This window comes from Mus caroli, unplaced genomic scaffold (assembly GCF_978045245.1).
Source record: "Mus caroli unplaced genomic scaffold, Mus_caroli_1 scaffold_8, whole genome shotgun sequence".
NCBI lineage: Eukaryota > Metazoa > Chordata > Mammalia > Rodentia > Muridae > Mus > Mus caroli.
The window spans coordinates 98,894,442-98,910,267 of NW_028227263.1; the positions used below are offsets into that span (position 1 = coordinate 98,894,442).

A 15,826-nucleotide genomic window follows, 5' to 3' on the forward strand; every position below is an offset into this window, starting at 1 on the left:
ATAGTGAAGTGTCTTTTAAATAGAAGAGGGAAGAGTGTCCTGGCGTGCCTCAATTTTTATTGTGACACAGATTAAAGTAATGTGAGAGGAGAAATCACAACTGAGGAATTGCCTAGATTATCTGGGCTTTTGGGCTTAACTATGAGGAATTATCTTGAACATAAGTTAATGCAAGCAAACATGGCCTATGGTAAGTTGTACCAAAAAGCTACCTAAGCAGGACCTGTAACCAATCCAGAAATGCAGCTAGGAAGGAGAGTTTTCTGTAGACACTGTTTCTTGTGCTGCTTGAGTTCCTGACATGACTTCCCTCACTGATGGAGTCTGTACTGAGAGTATAAGCCAGATAACCCATTTTATCTCCTAGGATGTTTGTGGTCAAAATATTTTCCCATGAAACAGAAAAGGAAACTAGGGCATGCACAAATTGCCTAACAGATATTTATTAAGTTAGAGAATATTCTAAGTTACACTCATATTAAAGAAAACTACAAAAGTGCATCTATTAAATTCTTATTTAAACAAAATCTGTAGAGATGATAAATTGTTAAAAATGTCATATACGTTTCATCACTATCAAGTTCAGTGACCAATGAAATTCAGTTATTACCTGAAGACTACTGATCTTTGGATGAAGAAGGGGCGTGTCAAAACTGGGAGCAGTCCTGGACCCATAATTTTTACAGTGGGTCTCATCTCAAGGGGATCCAGTGAAGCATCATTAAGAGGAGAGTAGGAAAGTTCAGCACAGTATTTCTATTAAAAGTGGTGTACTGATCTACTTTCAAGGGAATGGTTAATATCCCAACTGATTTCACCTCAGGCCATCAACTCAGCAGGGTTGTGGAAATGCCCCAAAAGGATAAGGGCAAATTTGTCCTATAAGCTCTCTTATGTATGATCACAGCAGCTCTCAGCTGCATCACTAGAGTGTAGTACTTTCTTCATCTTCTTCATCTTCTTCACCTCCTTCTTGTTCTACAACTTCTTCAACTTCTTCATCTTCTTCCTCAGGGGTGTTTTGAATGGCTCTCTGCAGAATCAGCCTGAGAGTCCCACACTGGAATTGGCAGTGCTTAATTGAGCCAACAAGTAAGCAAATGATAGGGTTGGCACAGCTGTTAACAGCGGATAGGAGGAGAATTGTCTCATAAAAATAATTACAAGGCATAATTGGATTCTCTTCTTTCATCCAGTAAAAGACGCATATGCCAATCCCAAAGCCACAGATCAAGACGACCAGTGCTGTAAGCACAATGGTCACAAGCAGCCTGGTCACAGGTGTCTGCTCTGAACCGCAGAAAACCCTGAACAGCAGGGCTTGATTGGATCTAGAAAGAACCACAAATAAAACAAGTAACCATACAACTATGATGAGAGCAAGTTTCCAACACATATCCCAGTTATAAATATAATCCAGCACTTCACAAATTATCCAATTCCAAAGGCTCAGCAGAAGGGACACAGCCCAGAGCAGAGTACAAATGACAGTTGATGTGTGTTTTGGGCGTTGCGCATGATACCAATTAGGCCAAAGGACAGACAACCAGTACTCCACACTAATGGCTGTGATCATGCTCACACCTGCAAGGTATGCAAGTATGGTCACATTGCCAGAAAACAATGTCATGTGAATGTTGATGAAGTGAAAATGCCTAATGAGATTTTCCAGGATAATTACAATGTGAGTGCAGAGGAAGAGGAAGTTTGCCCCAGCCAGGTTGAAGATGTAGACAGAGAAGGCATTCCTGTGCATTCGGAAGCCCAGAATCCGCAGCACAATGATATTTCCTGTCAGTCCAATGATGACAATGATAATGGAAAGCAAACTCATGGCAAGGGACATGCCACAAGATGAAGATTCCATGAAGTAGCTTTCATTCTGTTCTCTAAATTCAACATTCCAGTCTGGGAAGCTTGAATACATGTTTGGGAACTCTCCTGGAATAAAAAACAAGACATAAGCCCATGCTTTGCACTCTCTAATTCTCAAGACCACCCTGATATTTGTAAGCTGATATGGCTCAAAAGGATGGAAAATGAGCTTAAGAAATTTATCAAAACAAGTACTTTTAGAGACTTCTTTTAAAACCAGTCTGAATTTATTTGAGTTACCTACATTCCATGCCATGTACTAACATGAATGTAGTTGATGGTCCCAGTATACACCCCAAGTGTCTCATGTTGTGTGGCAGAATGAAATGGGACACTGAACCTTTAGGGGTTTGAGTAGAATGGCATCCATCAATCCATACATTTGAATATACAGTCACTGTTTGGTGGAACTGTTTGGAGAAGGGTTGTATGTAGGGGCAATTCTGATGCTAAGGTCCTGCTCCCCAATCAGTTATTGATATGTTGCTAAAGAAAGCCATTGGTCCTCTGCTGGTCAGGGGGAAGGGCAAAGGGTGATTTACAGGACTTTTGGGTACCTGGAGGCAAGCAGAGAGATGCAACGGAGGAAAGGAGAGTTTTGCCATGCTTCTGATGGAGAAGGGTTGAAGAGCCATGTGAGATCTCAAAATGGAGTGGCCACAGAGGCTGTTACTACAGGCAGGTCAGTGGTATTAGCAGGGGCTAGATGAGATGACTCACTAGTGTTTAGGGAAAGTGGGAGGTGTGGAGATAAGTGTAATATTAAGGGCATGTTCTTTCCAGTAACTTAGTCAGAATCTCAAGTTCTTTCTCTCATAAGTCAGGGAGATAGTAGCACCCTGTATTTTTTCCAAAAAGGGAAGTTGAAAGCGAACAACTGCTTGTGTCATTTATGTGTGGATTCAAAAGCTGGGCTGGTAGTGTGGCCCAAACTCAGTGTTTAGGCAGGGTAGTGAAAAGCTACATGCAACAGTTATGAGATATGACCTTGTTGGAGAAGATTTTGAGTTTACAAAAGCCCACACCAGAGTCAGTCTCCTTTTCTATCCGTGCCTGTAACTTTTAAAAAGATATAAGCTTTCAATAAATGCTCCAGAAATGTGCCTGTCTACTTTCTGCTTTGCTCCCAGTGAATCCAGGCCATGGATTCACCCTCTAAAACTGTAAGCAAGGTCCCAAAATTTCAATTGCCATGGTGTCTCTTCACAGCAATAGAACAGTAACTAAGACAGAACCTCAAGTTCTTTCTCTCACAAGTCAGATCTGTTGCAGGATCTTGGAAGCCAGAAGCATGACCAATGGATGCTTTCAGTTCTGGTATAAGGGAGGCTATCAAGCTTAAAAATATGGAAATAATGAATGAGACATATAAAGGGTTAATAAGATGAGTGTGGAAATAACCAGACCTATAGGCTAATGTAACCCAGCCATCTGGAATTCTAATTTGAAACTAGAAAACAAAAAGTTTTTGCAAATCTTAAGCAATTTTCTGATGTTGCTATATAACAAGTGTCTGTCTGTCTATAAAAATACAAAGACAAGGTGATAAAATTCACAAATGAATAAGTGAATCATTATGACAAGATGAATCCGCACTGCAAAGGATGTACACTAAAGACCAGAAAACTGATTCTCCAAAACAGAGCAGGAATTTTCTTTGGTCTACAGGAAAAACTGGACTTCAAACAGAGGAGGACCTAAATAGAACCCATAAATCAAAGTGTATTGACAATTTCTGGGTCAAATAACACATAAAGAATGCTGATGTTTGCCTTTAATCCCAGCACTTGGGAGGCAGCGGCAGGTGAATTTCTGAGTTCGAGGCCAGCCTGGTCTACAGAATGAATTCCAGGACAGCCAAGGCTACACAGAGAAACCCTGTCTTGAGGAACCGAAAAAAAAAAAAAAAAAAAAAAAAAAGAATGCTGATGTCAAAAGCTGGAGGAGCATGTGTCATTTTAATTATAAAATAAACCTGTCAGAAAAATAGATTTCTATTCAAACATCTTAAAGTTGGTGTGATGGTTTGAATGAAAATGGCTCCCACAGGCTTACATGGAGTTGGCCTATTTGGAGCTCTGGTCTCGGAGTAGGTGTGTCTTTGCTGGGTCAAATGTATCACTGTATATGGGCTTTGTGGTTTCAGGTGCTGAAACCAAGGCTAGTGTAGCTGTCTCTTCCTGTTGGCTACAGATCCAAACATAGAGCTCTCAGCTAAGTCTTCAGTGCCCTGTCTGCCTGTTTGCCAACATGCTTTCCACCGTGATGACAATGAACTAAACTTCTAATCCATAAGCTTGCCCCAATTAAATATTTTCCTTTATAAGTATTGGCATGGTTATGGTGTCTCTTCACATCAATAGAAACCCTAAGACATTTTGGATACATGGAAAGACATACTTCTTATTCTGAGAGCAAATAACTGCCAATCAAGCTGCAACACATTCTGGTAAAGAAATGCTCTCTTTGTCCTACACAATCAGGACTACTTGTAAAAGTTGTTACCAGCTACCAAAGGAATAATTTCCCTTGCTGTTGGCAGAAGAGACATATGGCTACCTGTGTTGTCCATCAGCAGCATATCAAAGCCTATATATAATCTCCACAGGATTGCTCATTATCAGGAGAACCTGTTAGACATTTCAAAGTCTATGGTATCATCCTGTCCCTTCCCCACTTTCATACACCTGAGAGAGGTACAAATAGACCCTGTCCCAAGGTGCCCAGCCTCTCCTAACAGAACCAAGTTGCTGACTTCACTATCAAGGTATTGATCTTTTGTTTCTGTTGGCTTCTGCTTGTCACCATATTTAATCCAAAATTGTACAGTCCACCTTATTGGCAGCTTCCCCTCCACCAGTTCTCACAACATTCCCCTCCTTTCCCCCTTGGTAATTGTTCTTTTGATCTGTACAACTCCTGGCCCCTGCTATGCCTTCCTGGGTATCCACCACATGGAAAGGCAACTATCACATGTAGGCTCACTGGAGTCTTCTGTCTGCTTGTCTACTGATTCAGAGAATACCTCTGCTAAGGCACTTACCTCTTTCTCTCTCTGGAATCTTCCTTTTGCTGGAGTTCCTGTTTGCAACCCTTTTCCTTAAGTATCTTCCACCATACTTCACTCTGCTTCTGAAAGATAGCTTCCTTTCTGGTTGCTCTATCTCTCTGTTTACTTCTGGAGCTTGCTCTGATGCTAACAGTGTTATCCTCCACAGCAATTTTGATTGCTTTGCTGAGGAAAGAGGTTGTCACTCTTCAGCCACCACAAAGTCTTTTGACTGTTACAGAAGATAGCATCTGCGTTGCCTGCAAGATCCAAATGATTTGAGAAATTTCTCCATGGAGGAGGAACTTGGACTTGGAGGTATTATGGCAAGGATGAGTAGGGCAGTCAAGTCAATAGTGTCTTCTTTTTGGGTAGGATCCTGTCAGTAGGTAGGGCATGGTGCAATTCTTTGCCTATTGGTAAATGTACCACACAGAGAGAAAACTATTGTGGTATCTGTTACTGCCCCAATTTCTTTGAAGACAGCTTGAGCTGATACTTCCAGAAACTGGCATTTCTATCAGGGGAATCCTTTATCATTAAATATTTTAAATACCACATGCACCAGATGTCTCTGAGGGGTTTGCGTGCCATCATTTAACCAATTTAGAATTTTAAATTTTAAACTTGCTGATTTTAAATAAGCTTCACTTGATTTATTACTTGCTTTTGGCTTAATTTTGATAACATATATAAAAGCTTGTCACTCTAAATTAATCACATTTGTACTTAGAATGACTACAAACTTCAATGTTCTGAGCACATTAAAATTTTGATTAATTATACATCGAGTGACTATTAACTATGTGTATTAATTTTCTTTAACAGTTTACAAGTTATATAATATTTTATAATTTTATTCCTGTTAAGTTTGAGACTTAAAATTTGGAATTAACTGTAGATACTTTAGCATCCACATAAAACTTTAAACAATAAACAGAGTCCACAAAGAAACTGAAACCGTAGTTTCCTAAATATTTTATAGTATAGATTTACAGAATGGTGGTTACTTCTTTGTCTCAGTTTTTCCAAATATCCAAAGCTAAACAAAGTCATCAGAGACAAAGAAGTTAGAGATATATTTTTGGGTCAGTTTATGTAAGCCTGGATAGGCATTAGGCCATTTTAAACCCATATTTATTAAATGTATATTGTTCCTTATCTAAAAATAATCAGATTGCTGGTGTTCAAAACAGTAATAAAAGACATAAGTGATTATATGAGTGTGTGTCAGTTTTTGTTAGCCTATGTAGACTTTCTCATTATAAACTTGTAAACCATAATCATTAATTGTATTTTTGGGAACGTCCTATTTTTCATAAGCAAGAATTGAATCCAAGTTATTCTATTCTATAGCAGATATATTATTTCTAAACAGGAGTTGAATCCAAGCTACATGCAAACATGCTGTAACAAACTAAGATTACTCATGTATAGAATTTTTAATCATCAACCATTTTTGTTAAAAGTTTTTATCTAACTTTTTGGTACAGATATGATGAACTTTTTCTTAAATCATGTCCAATGAATTTACAAATCCCAAGGTAAAGAGAGTTAAACAATGGTCTAACAGACCCTGAGGTAAAGTTTATATTTTGACAAAATTTTTAAATATATAAAAAAATGGAAAGTATTTACAGAGTTATACTTCTTTAATTCCACTTTGTAATTTTAAAGATAGCACAGAAATCCAAGAAAAGGGGCATGTTATAAGCATTGGAAATCATTACTTTTAGTTGTTTTAAAGCACATGGTGTCATGTGGGCTATTATGGTCTGCTCTTCTTCCTGTCAGAGTAAAGTGGGCTGTTTGATCTAGGACAGAGACTTTGTAGAAAACTTTAAAATCACACAAGCTTCGGTCCTGAGAGGGAGCGCCACAATGCAACTCCAGAGGAAGCTTTTTCATGCGGTAGAATAGCATGAGACAATTTTTCAATATTATACATACCCTAAAGATATTTTAATCTCATTAAGAATAAATTTAGTGTTCAGAAGGAGAGAACAGAAGGAAAAGAGTGCAAAGGAAGCGTAGAAATAAGACAGAACAGAAAGCAATGAGGGCTTACAGTTACAAAAGAATTTTTAGAATTCAGATAAGAGAAATTGGAGATAAGAGAGCTTGTCATCATTTGCTTATGCAGTGGCAGAAATTATTACAACCATGCTATGCACACTCCAGTGAAGTTTGTTTGGCAGGCTGAGAGGCCTGGAAGCACTCACAAGGCAGGGAGTTTCAAGGAAACTGAGCCTCCTGGAACCAGGCATCCTCATAACCCATATACTCATACCCTATCCCTGCGTTAGTCTGGTGTATGGATCCACATGTTCTCTTTTAGTATTATTTTATTATAAGTGCCTTTAAAAATTGAATTTTGACATAGCTAAGCCTCCACCAGTGTTCCATCGTCCTAGAAAATGCTTGAAGCCAAGAGCTTGGAATTCAGTAGGAATTCAGTAAGAAAGTTACCTATTCAGTAACATTCAAATTTTCTTCTAGTAGAGATGGTGAAACTAATTAGGCATAACAAACAACTGAGCTAGAATATCTCAGAGCTAGTCTGCAGAGTGATTACTTAGGACAGTAGCCAGTCTCACCCAAACAAGGGAATACACAACCTTCTTTTTTTTTATTAGATATTTTCATCATTTACATTTGAAATGCTATCCTCAAGGATCCCTATACACCCTCCCTGCTCTGCTCCCCAACTCATCCACTCCTTCTTCCTGGCCCTGACATTCCCCTGTACATGGCCTCTCCTCCCATTGATGGCTGACTAGGCCATCCTCTGCTACATATGTAACTAGAGACACAGCTCTGGCCCGGGGTGAGGGGTCTTGGTTAGTTCATATTGCTGTTCCTCTTATAGGGTTGCAGACCCCTTTAGCTCTTTGGGTACTTTCTCTATCTCCTTCATTAGGGGCCCTGTGTTTCATCTAATAGATGACTGTGAGCATCCATTTCTGTATTTTTCAGACACTGGCATAGTTTTACAAGAGAGAGCTATGTCAGGGTCCTGTGAGCAAAATCTTTCTGGCATATGCAATAGTGTCTGGGTTTGGTAGTTGTATATGGAATGGATTTCTGGGTGGGGCAGTCTCTGGATGGTCCTTCCATCCAGCTCAGCTCCAAACTTTGTCTCTGTAACTCTTTCCATTGGTATTTTGTTCCCCATTCTAAGAAGAAGTAAAGTATCTACAGTTTGGTCTCCCTTCTTCCTGAGTTTCATGTGTTTTGCAAATTGTATCTTGGATATTCAAAGTTTCTGGGCTAATATCCGCTTATCAGTGAGTGCATATCATATGTGTTCTTTTGTGATTGGGTTACCTCACTCAGAATGATGCCCTCCAGGTCCATCCATTTGCCTAAGAATTTCATAAATTCATTGTTTTTAATTGTTGAGTAGTACTCCATTGTGTAAATGTACCACATTTTCTGTATCCATTCCTCTGTTGAGGGACATCTGGGTTCTTTCCAGCTTCTGACTATTATAAATAAGGCTGCTATGAACTTAGTGGAGCATGTGTCCTTATTACAAGTTGGAACATCTTCTAGGTATATGCCCAGGAGTGGTATTGCTGGATTTTCCATTAGTACTATGTCCAATTTTCTGAGGAACCTCCAGACTGACTTCTAGAGTGGTTGTACAAGCTTGCAATCCCACCAGCAATGGAGGAGTGGTCCTCTATCTCCACATCGTCTCCAGCATCTTCTGTCACCTGAAGTATTGGTCTTAGCCATACCAACTGGTGTGAGGTAAATCTCAGGGTTGTTTTGATTTGCATTTCCCTGATTATTAAGGATGCTGAACATCTTTTCAAGTGTGTTTTAGTCATTTGATATTCTTCAGAAGCTTTTCAATTTTATGAGGTCCCATATGTTGTTTCTTGATCTTACAGCACAAGCCATTACTGTTCAGTTCAGGAATTTCCCCCCTGTGCACACATCTTCGAAGCTTCCCCCACTTTTTCCTCTAAAAGTTTCAGTGTTTCTGCTTTTATGTGGATTTCCTTGATACACTTAGGCTTGAGCTTAATACAAGGAGATAAGAATGGATCAATTCACATTCTTCTACATGATAACTGCCAGTTGTGCCAGCACCATTTGTTGAAAATGCTGTCTTTTTTCCACTGGATGGTTTTAGCTCCCTTGTCAAAGATCAAGTGACCATAGCTCTGTGGGATCATTTCTGGGTCTTCAGTTCTATTCCATTAGTCTACCTGTCTCTTACTGTACCAGTACCAGGCATTTTTTTTTAATCACAATTTTTCTTTAGTACAGCTTTAGGTCAGGCCTGGTTATTCCACCAGAGGTTCTTTTATCACTGAGAATAACTTTTGATACTGTAGGGGTTTTTTTTTTTTTGTTATTCCAGATGGTTTTGCAAATTAGCATTTCTAATTCCTTGAAGAATTGAGTTGGAATTTTGATGGGGATTGCATTGAATCTGTAGATTGATTTTGGCAAGATAGCCATTTTTACTATATTGATCTTGCCAACGCATGAGAATGGGAGATCTTTCCATATTCTGAGATCTTTGATTTCTTTCTTCAGAGGCTTGAAGATCTTATCATACTCATGTTTCACTTCTTCAGTTAGAGTCCACCAAGTTATGTTGTACTTTTTATGACTATTGTGACAGATGTTGTTTCCCTAATTTCTTTCTCAGCCTGTTTATCCTTTTTGTAAGAAAGGCCACTGATTTGTTTGAATTAATTTTATACTCAGATATTTCCCTTAAGCTGTTTATCAGGTTTAGGAGTTCTCTGGGGAAAGTTTTAGGATCACTTATGTATACTAACATATCATCTGCAAATAGTGATATTTTGACTTCTTTCTTTCCAACTTGTATTCCCTTGACCTTTTGTTGTCTAATTGCTCTAGCTAGGACTTCGAGTACTATATTGAATAGGTAGGGAGAAAGTGGGCAGCCTGGTCTAGTACCTGATTTTAGTGGGATTGCTTCCAGCTTCTCTCCATTTAGTTTGTTATTGACTACTGGTTTTCTGTAGATTGCTTTTATTATGTTTAGGTATGGGCTTTGAATTAATGATCTTTCCAAGACTTTTATCATGAATGGGTGTTGGATTTTATCAAGTGCTCTCTCAGCATCTAACAAGATGATCATATGTTTTTTGTCATTGAGTTTGTTTATATACTGGATTACGTTGATGGATTTCCATATATTAAACCATCCCTGCATCCCTGGAATGAAGCCTACTTGATCATGATAGATGATCATTTTGATGTGTTCTTGCATTCGGTTAGTGAGAATTTTATACAGTATTTTTGCATCAAAATTCATAAGGGAAATTAATCTGAAGTTCTTTCTTTGTTGGATTTTTATGTATCAGAGTAATTGTGGCTTCATAGAATTAATTGGTTAGAGTACTTTCTGCTTCTATTTTTTTGAATATTTTGAGGAGAATTGGAATTATGTCTTCCTTGAAGGTCTGACAGAACTCTTCACTAAACCCATCTGGTCCAGTGCTTTTTTTTTTTTTTTTTTTTTTTTTTTGGTTGGGAGGCTACTAATGACTGCTTCTATTGCTTTAGGGGATATGGGACTGTTTAGGTCATTAATCTGATCATGATTTAACTTTGGTACCTGATATCTGTCTAGGAATTGGTGACAGGAATTTTAATCAAGGACAATCCCCAAGCGGACTGAGAGACTTGTCAGAGAAAGATGGGCCAAATCACAGAGCAATCTACAGATTGAATAAAATTTGCATCAAAATTCCAATTACTCTTTTAATGTCTATAATTTTTATAGACATTAAAGGAGTAATTCTCAACTTTATATGGAAAAACAAAAAATGTACGACAGCTCAAACAATTCTGAAGACTAAAAGTATTTCTGGAGATAACACCATATCAGACCTCAAGTTATACTACTGAGCAATAGTGATAAAATTCACATGGTATTGGTCCAGAGACAGATAGTTCAATCAATGAAATAGAATCAAAGACCCTCACAAATTAATCCAGACACCTAGGAACTTGATCTTACAAAGAAGCCAAAACAATACATTGGGGGAAAATGTATCTTCAATAAATGATGCTTATCTCTCACAAAACTCAAATCCTAGTCTATAAAGGACCTCAATATAAAACCAGGTACACTGTATCTAATAGTAGAGAAACTGGGGAGTAGTTTTGAATGAACTGGCACAGGGGAAATTTTCCTGAAGAGAACACCAATGGTTTAGGCTATAAGAACAGTAATTGATAAATGGATCCTCTTGAAATGAAAAGCTTCTGTTAGGCAAGACACTGTCAGTTTGAGAAAATGGCAACCTACAAATTGGAAAAAGATCTTCACTAACCTGATACCTAAAAGAAGGCTAATATCCAAAATATATAAAGAACTCAAGAAGTTAGACTGCAATAAACCAAATATTCCAATTAAGAAGTACTAAAAGGGGAACTTTCTTTTCTTTTCTTATCTTTTTTTTGTTCATATATTTATTTCATGAATGAAAATTTCAATAATATAACTCTTCTATAATTGCATAGCCAAAAATTAAGTCACATTTATGAAGCCATTTTCACCAATTTGATTGATTAGTCAATGTGATGCTATAGAACAAGAATCAGTTTTAAAAAATTTAAGCATTTTGTGAAAAAATTTTAATCTTTTTTTTTAATTAGGTATTTTCCTCAATTACATTTCCAATGCTATCCAAAAAGTCCCCAATACACTCCCCCCAGTCCCCCACCCACCCACCCCCACCCCTTGGCCCTGGCATTCCCCTGTACTGGGGCATATAAAGTTGGCAAGTCCAATGGGCCTCTCTTTCCAGTGATGGCCGACTAGGCCATCTTTTGATACAAATGCAGCTAGAGACAAGAACTCTGGGGTACTGGTTAGTTCATAATAATGTTCCACCTATGGGGTTGCAGTTCCCTTTAGCTCCTTGGGTACTTTCTCTAGCTCCTCCATTGGGGGCCCTGTGATCCATCCAATAGCTGACTGTGAGCATCCACTTCTGTGTTTGCTAGGCCCAGCATTGTCTCACAAGAGACAGCTATATCTGGGTCCTTTCAGCAAAATCATGCTAGTGTATGCAATGGTGTCAGCGTTTGGAAGCTGATTATGGGATGGATCCCTGGATATGGCAGTCTTTAGATGGTCCATCCTTTCTTTTCTTTTCTTTTCTTTTCTTTTCTTTTCTTTTCTTTTCTTTTCTTTTCTTTTCTTTTCTTTTTTTCTTTTCTATTTTCTTTTTTCGTGTTTTTTCCAAACAGGGTTTCTCTTTATAGCCCTGGCTGTCCTGGAACTAAGAAGTACTTAAAGAATACTTGAGCAGACGTCTTGGTTTCAGGAACCTGGCGAGAGTATTCTGCACAGGCCCCAGATATCCGGCCACTTTCTTGGCCAGAGGAAAGGGGTCCGCCCGGCCCAGGAGCGCTTTGCCTGAGCATAGGCAGCAGACATTTTGGTTCCAGGACCCCGCCGAGTGTATTCTGCACAGGTGAGAGTACGGAATACAAAAGCTAAAAGCTTCTGGGACAGGCGAGAGCCACAGAGCTTCTAAGGCAGCCACCTTTTCGGTTCCCAGGCAGCTGACCACTTTCCTGGCCAGAGGATAGGGGTCTTCCCGGGCTGGGAGCACTTGGCCTGAGCATTGGCTGCAGACATCTTGGTTCCAGGACTCCTCCGAGAGTATTCTGCACAGGTGAGAGTGTAGAATAAAGAAGCTAACAGCTTCTGGGACAGGTCAAAGCAACTCAGCTTCGGGACAGGTCCTGTTTTGGGCCTTCATCTTCAGCCTGGAGGGAGGTCCTAAGGCCAGATATCTATGCACCTTTCCTGTAAGAGGAGAACTTGCCTGCAGAAAGTTCTCTCTGACCACTGAAACTCAGAGGAGAGAGCTAGTCTCCCATGTCTGCTAATAGAGGCTAACAGAATCACCTGAGGAACAAGCTCTAACCAGAGACAACTATAACAACTAGCTCCAGAGATTACCAGATGGCGAAAGACAAACATAAGAATCCTACTAACAGAAAACAAGACCACTCACCATCATCAGAACGCAGCAATCCCAACCCACATAGTCCTGGGCACCCCAACACAACCGAAAAACTAGACCCAGATTTAAAAGCATATCTCATGATGATGGTAGAGGACATAAAGAACTTTAATAATTCACTTAAAGAAATACAGGAGAACACTGCTAAAGAGTTACAAGTCCTTAAAGAAAAACAGGAAAACACAACCAAATGGGTAGAAGTCCTTAAAGCAAAACAGGAAAACACATCCAAACAGGTGATGGAAATGAACAAAACCATACTAGACCTAAAAAGAGAAGTAGACACAATTAAGAAAACCCAAAGTGAGGCAACGCTGGAGATAGAAACCCTAGGAAAGATATCTGGAAACATAGATGCGAGCATCAGCAAGAGAATACAAGAGATGGAAGAGAGAATCTCAGGTGCAGAAGATTCCATAGAGAACATCGGCACAGCAATCAAAGAAAATACAAAACGCAAAAGGATCCTAACTCAAAACATCCAGGAAATACAGGACACAATGAGAAGACCAAACCTGATGATAATAGAAGTTGATGAGAATGAAGATTTTCAACTTAGAGGGCCAGCAAATATCGTCAACAAAATTATAGAAGAAAACTTCCCAAACCTAAAGAAAGACATGCACTTGATCATACAAGAAGCCTACAAAACTCCAAATAGACTGGACCAGAGAAGAAATTCCTCCTGACACATAATAATCAAAAGAGGAAATGAACTAAATAAAGAGAGAATATTAAAAGCATTAAGGGAGAAAGGTCAAGTAACATATAAAGGCAGGCCTATCAGAATTACACCAGACTTTTCACCAGAGACTATGAAACCAGAAGAACCTGGACATATGTTATACAGACACTAAGAGAACACAAATGCAAGCCCAGGATACTATACCCGGCCAAACTCTCAATTACCATAGATGGAGAAACCAAAGTATTCTACGACAAAACCAAATTCACATATTATCTTTCCACGAATCCAGCCCTTCAAAGGGTAATAACAGAAAAAAAACCAATAGAAGGACGGAAATCATGTCCTAGAAAAAGCAAGAAACTATCCCTCAACAAACCAAAATGAAGACAGCCACAAGAACAGAATGCCAACTCTAACAACAAAAATAAAGGGAAGCAACAATTACTTTTCCTTAATATCTCTTAATATCAATGGACTCAATTCCCCAATAAAAAGACATAGACTAACAGACTGGCTACACAAACAGGACCCAACATTCTGCTGCTTACAGGAAACCCATCTCAGGGAAAAAGACAGACACTACCTCAGAGTGAAAGGCTGGAAAACAATTTTCCAACCAAATGGTCTGAAGAAACAAGCTGGATTAGCCATTCTAATATTGGATAAAATCGACTTCCAACCCAATGCTATCAAAAAAGACAAGGAGGGACACTTCATACTCATCAAAGATAAAATCTTCAAAGAGGAACTCCCAATTCTGAATATCTATCCTGCAAATACAAGAGCAGCCTCATTCATTAAAGCCACTTTAGTAGAGCGCAAAGCACACATTGCACTTCACACAATAATAGTGGGAGACTTCAAAACAACGCTTTCATCAATGGACAGATTGTGGAAACAGAAACTAAACAGGGACACATTGAAACCAACAGAAGTTATGGAATAAATGGGCTTAACAGATATCTACAGAACATTTTATCCTAAAACAAAAGGATATAACTTATTCTCAGCACCTCACGGGCCCTTCTCCAAAATTGACCATATAATTGGTCACAAAACAGGCCTCAACAGATATAAAAATATTGAAATTGTCCCATGAATCCTATCAGACCACCATGGACTAAGGCTGATCTTCAATAACACCATAAATAATGGAAAGCCAACATTCAAGTGGAAAATGAACAACACTCTGCTCAATGATACCTTGGTCAAGGAGGGAATAAAGAAAGAAATTAAAGACTTTTTAGAGTTTAATGAAAATGAAGCCATAATATACCCAAACTTATGACACAATGAAAGTATTTCTAAGAGGGAAACTCATAGCTCTGAGTGCCTCCAAGAAGAAACTGGAGAGAGCACAGACTAGCAGCTTGACAACACATCTAAAAGCTCTAGAAATAAAGGAAGAAAATTCACCCAAGAGGAGTAGACAGCAGGAAATAATCAAACTCAGGGGTGAAATCAACCAAGTGGAAACAAGAAGAACTATTCATAGAATTAACCAAACGAGGAGTTGGTTCTTTGAGAAAATCAACAAGATAGATAAACCCTTAGCTAGACTCACTAGAGGGCAAAGGGACAACATCCTATTTAACAAAATCAGAAATGAAAAGGGAAAATAACAACAGACACTGAAGAAATCCAAAACACCATCAGATCCTTCTACAAAAGGCTATACTCAACAAAACTACAAAACCTGGATGAAATGGACAAATTTCTAGACAGATACCAGGCACCAAAGTTAAATCAAGATCAAGTTATCCCCTAAAGAAATAGAAGCAGTCATTAATAGTTTCCCAGCTAAAAAAAGCCCAGGACCGGATGGGTTTAGTGTAGAGTTCTAACAGACCGTCAAAGATCTAATTCCAGTTCTGCACAAAATATTCCACAAAATAGAAGTAGAGAGAACTCTACCCAACTCATTCTATGAAGCCACAATTACTCTGATACCTAAACCACAGAAAGATCCAACAAAGTTAGAGAACTTCAGACCAATTTCCATTATGAATATCAATGCAAAAATATTCAATAAAATTCTCTCTAACCCAATCCAAGAACATACTAAAACAATCATCCATCCTGACCAAGTAGGTTTTATTCCAAGGATGCATGGATGGTTTAATATATGGAAATCCATCAACGTAATCCATTATATAAACAAACTCAAAGACAAAAACC

At 38.7% G+C, this 15,826-nt stretch overlaps 1 protein-coding gene across 1 annotated transcript; it reads right to left on the reverse strand.

Annotated features, from left to right (window-relative positions):
- Positions 1-925: 925 nt before the first annotated feature.
- LOC110299507 (mas-related G protein-coupled receptor member B8) lies at positions 926-1,927 on the reverse strand. The gene has a single exon (XM_021169218.3). It carries the CDS (start codon positions 1,925-1,927, stop codon positions 926-928), a length of 1,002 nt encoding a protein of 333 aa, XP_021024877.1.
- Between the last annotated feature and the right edge of the window lie 13,899 nt (positions 1,928-15,826).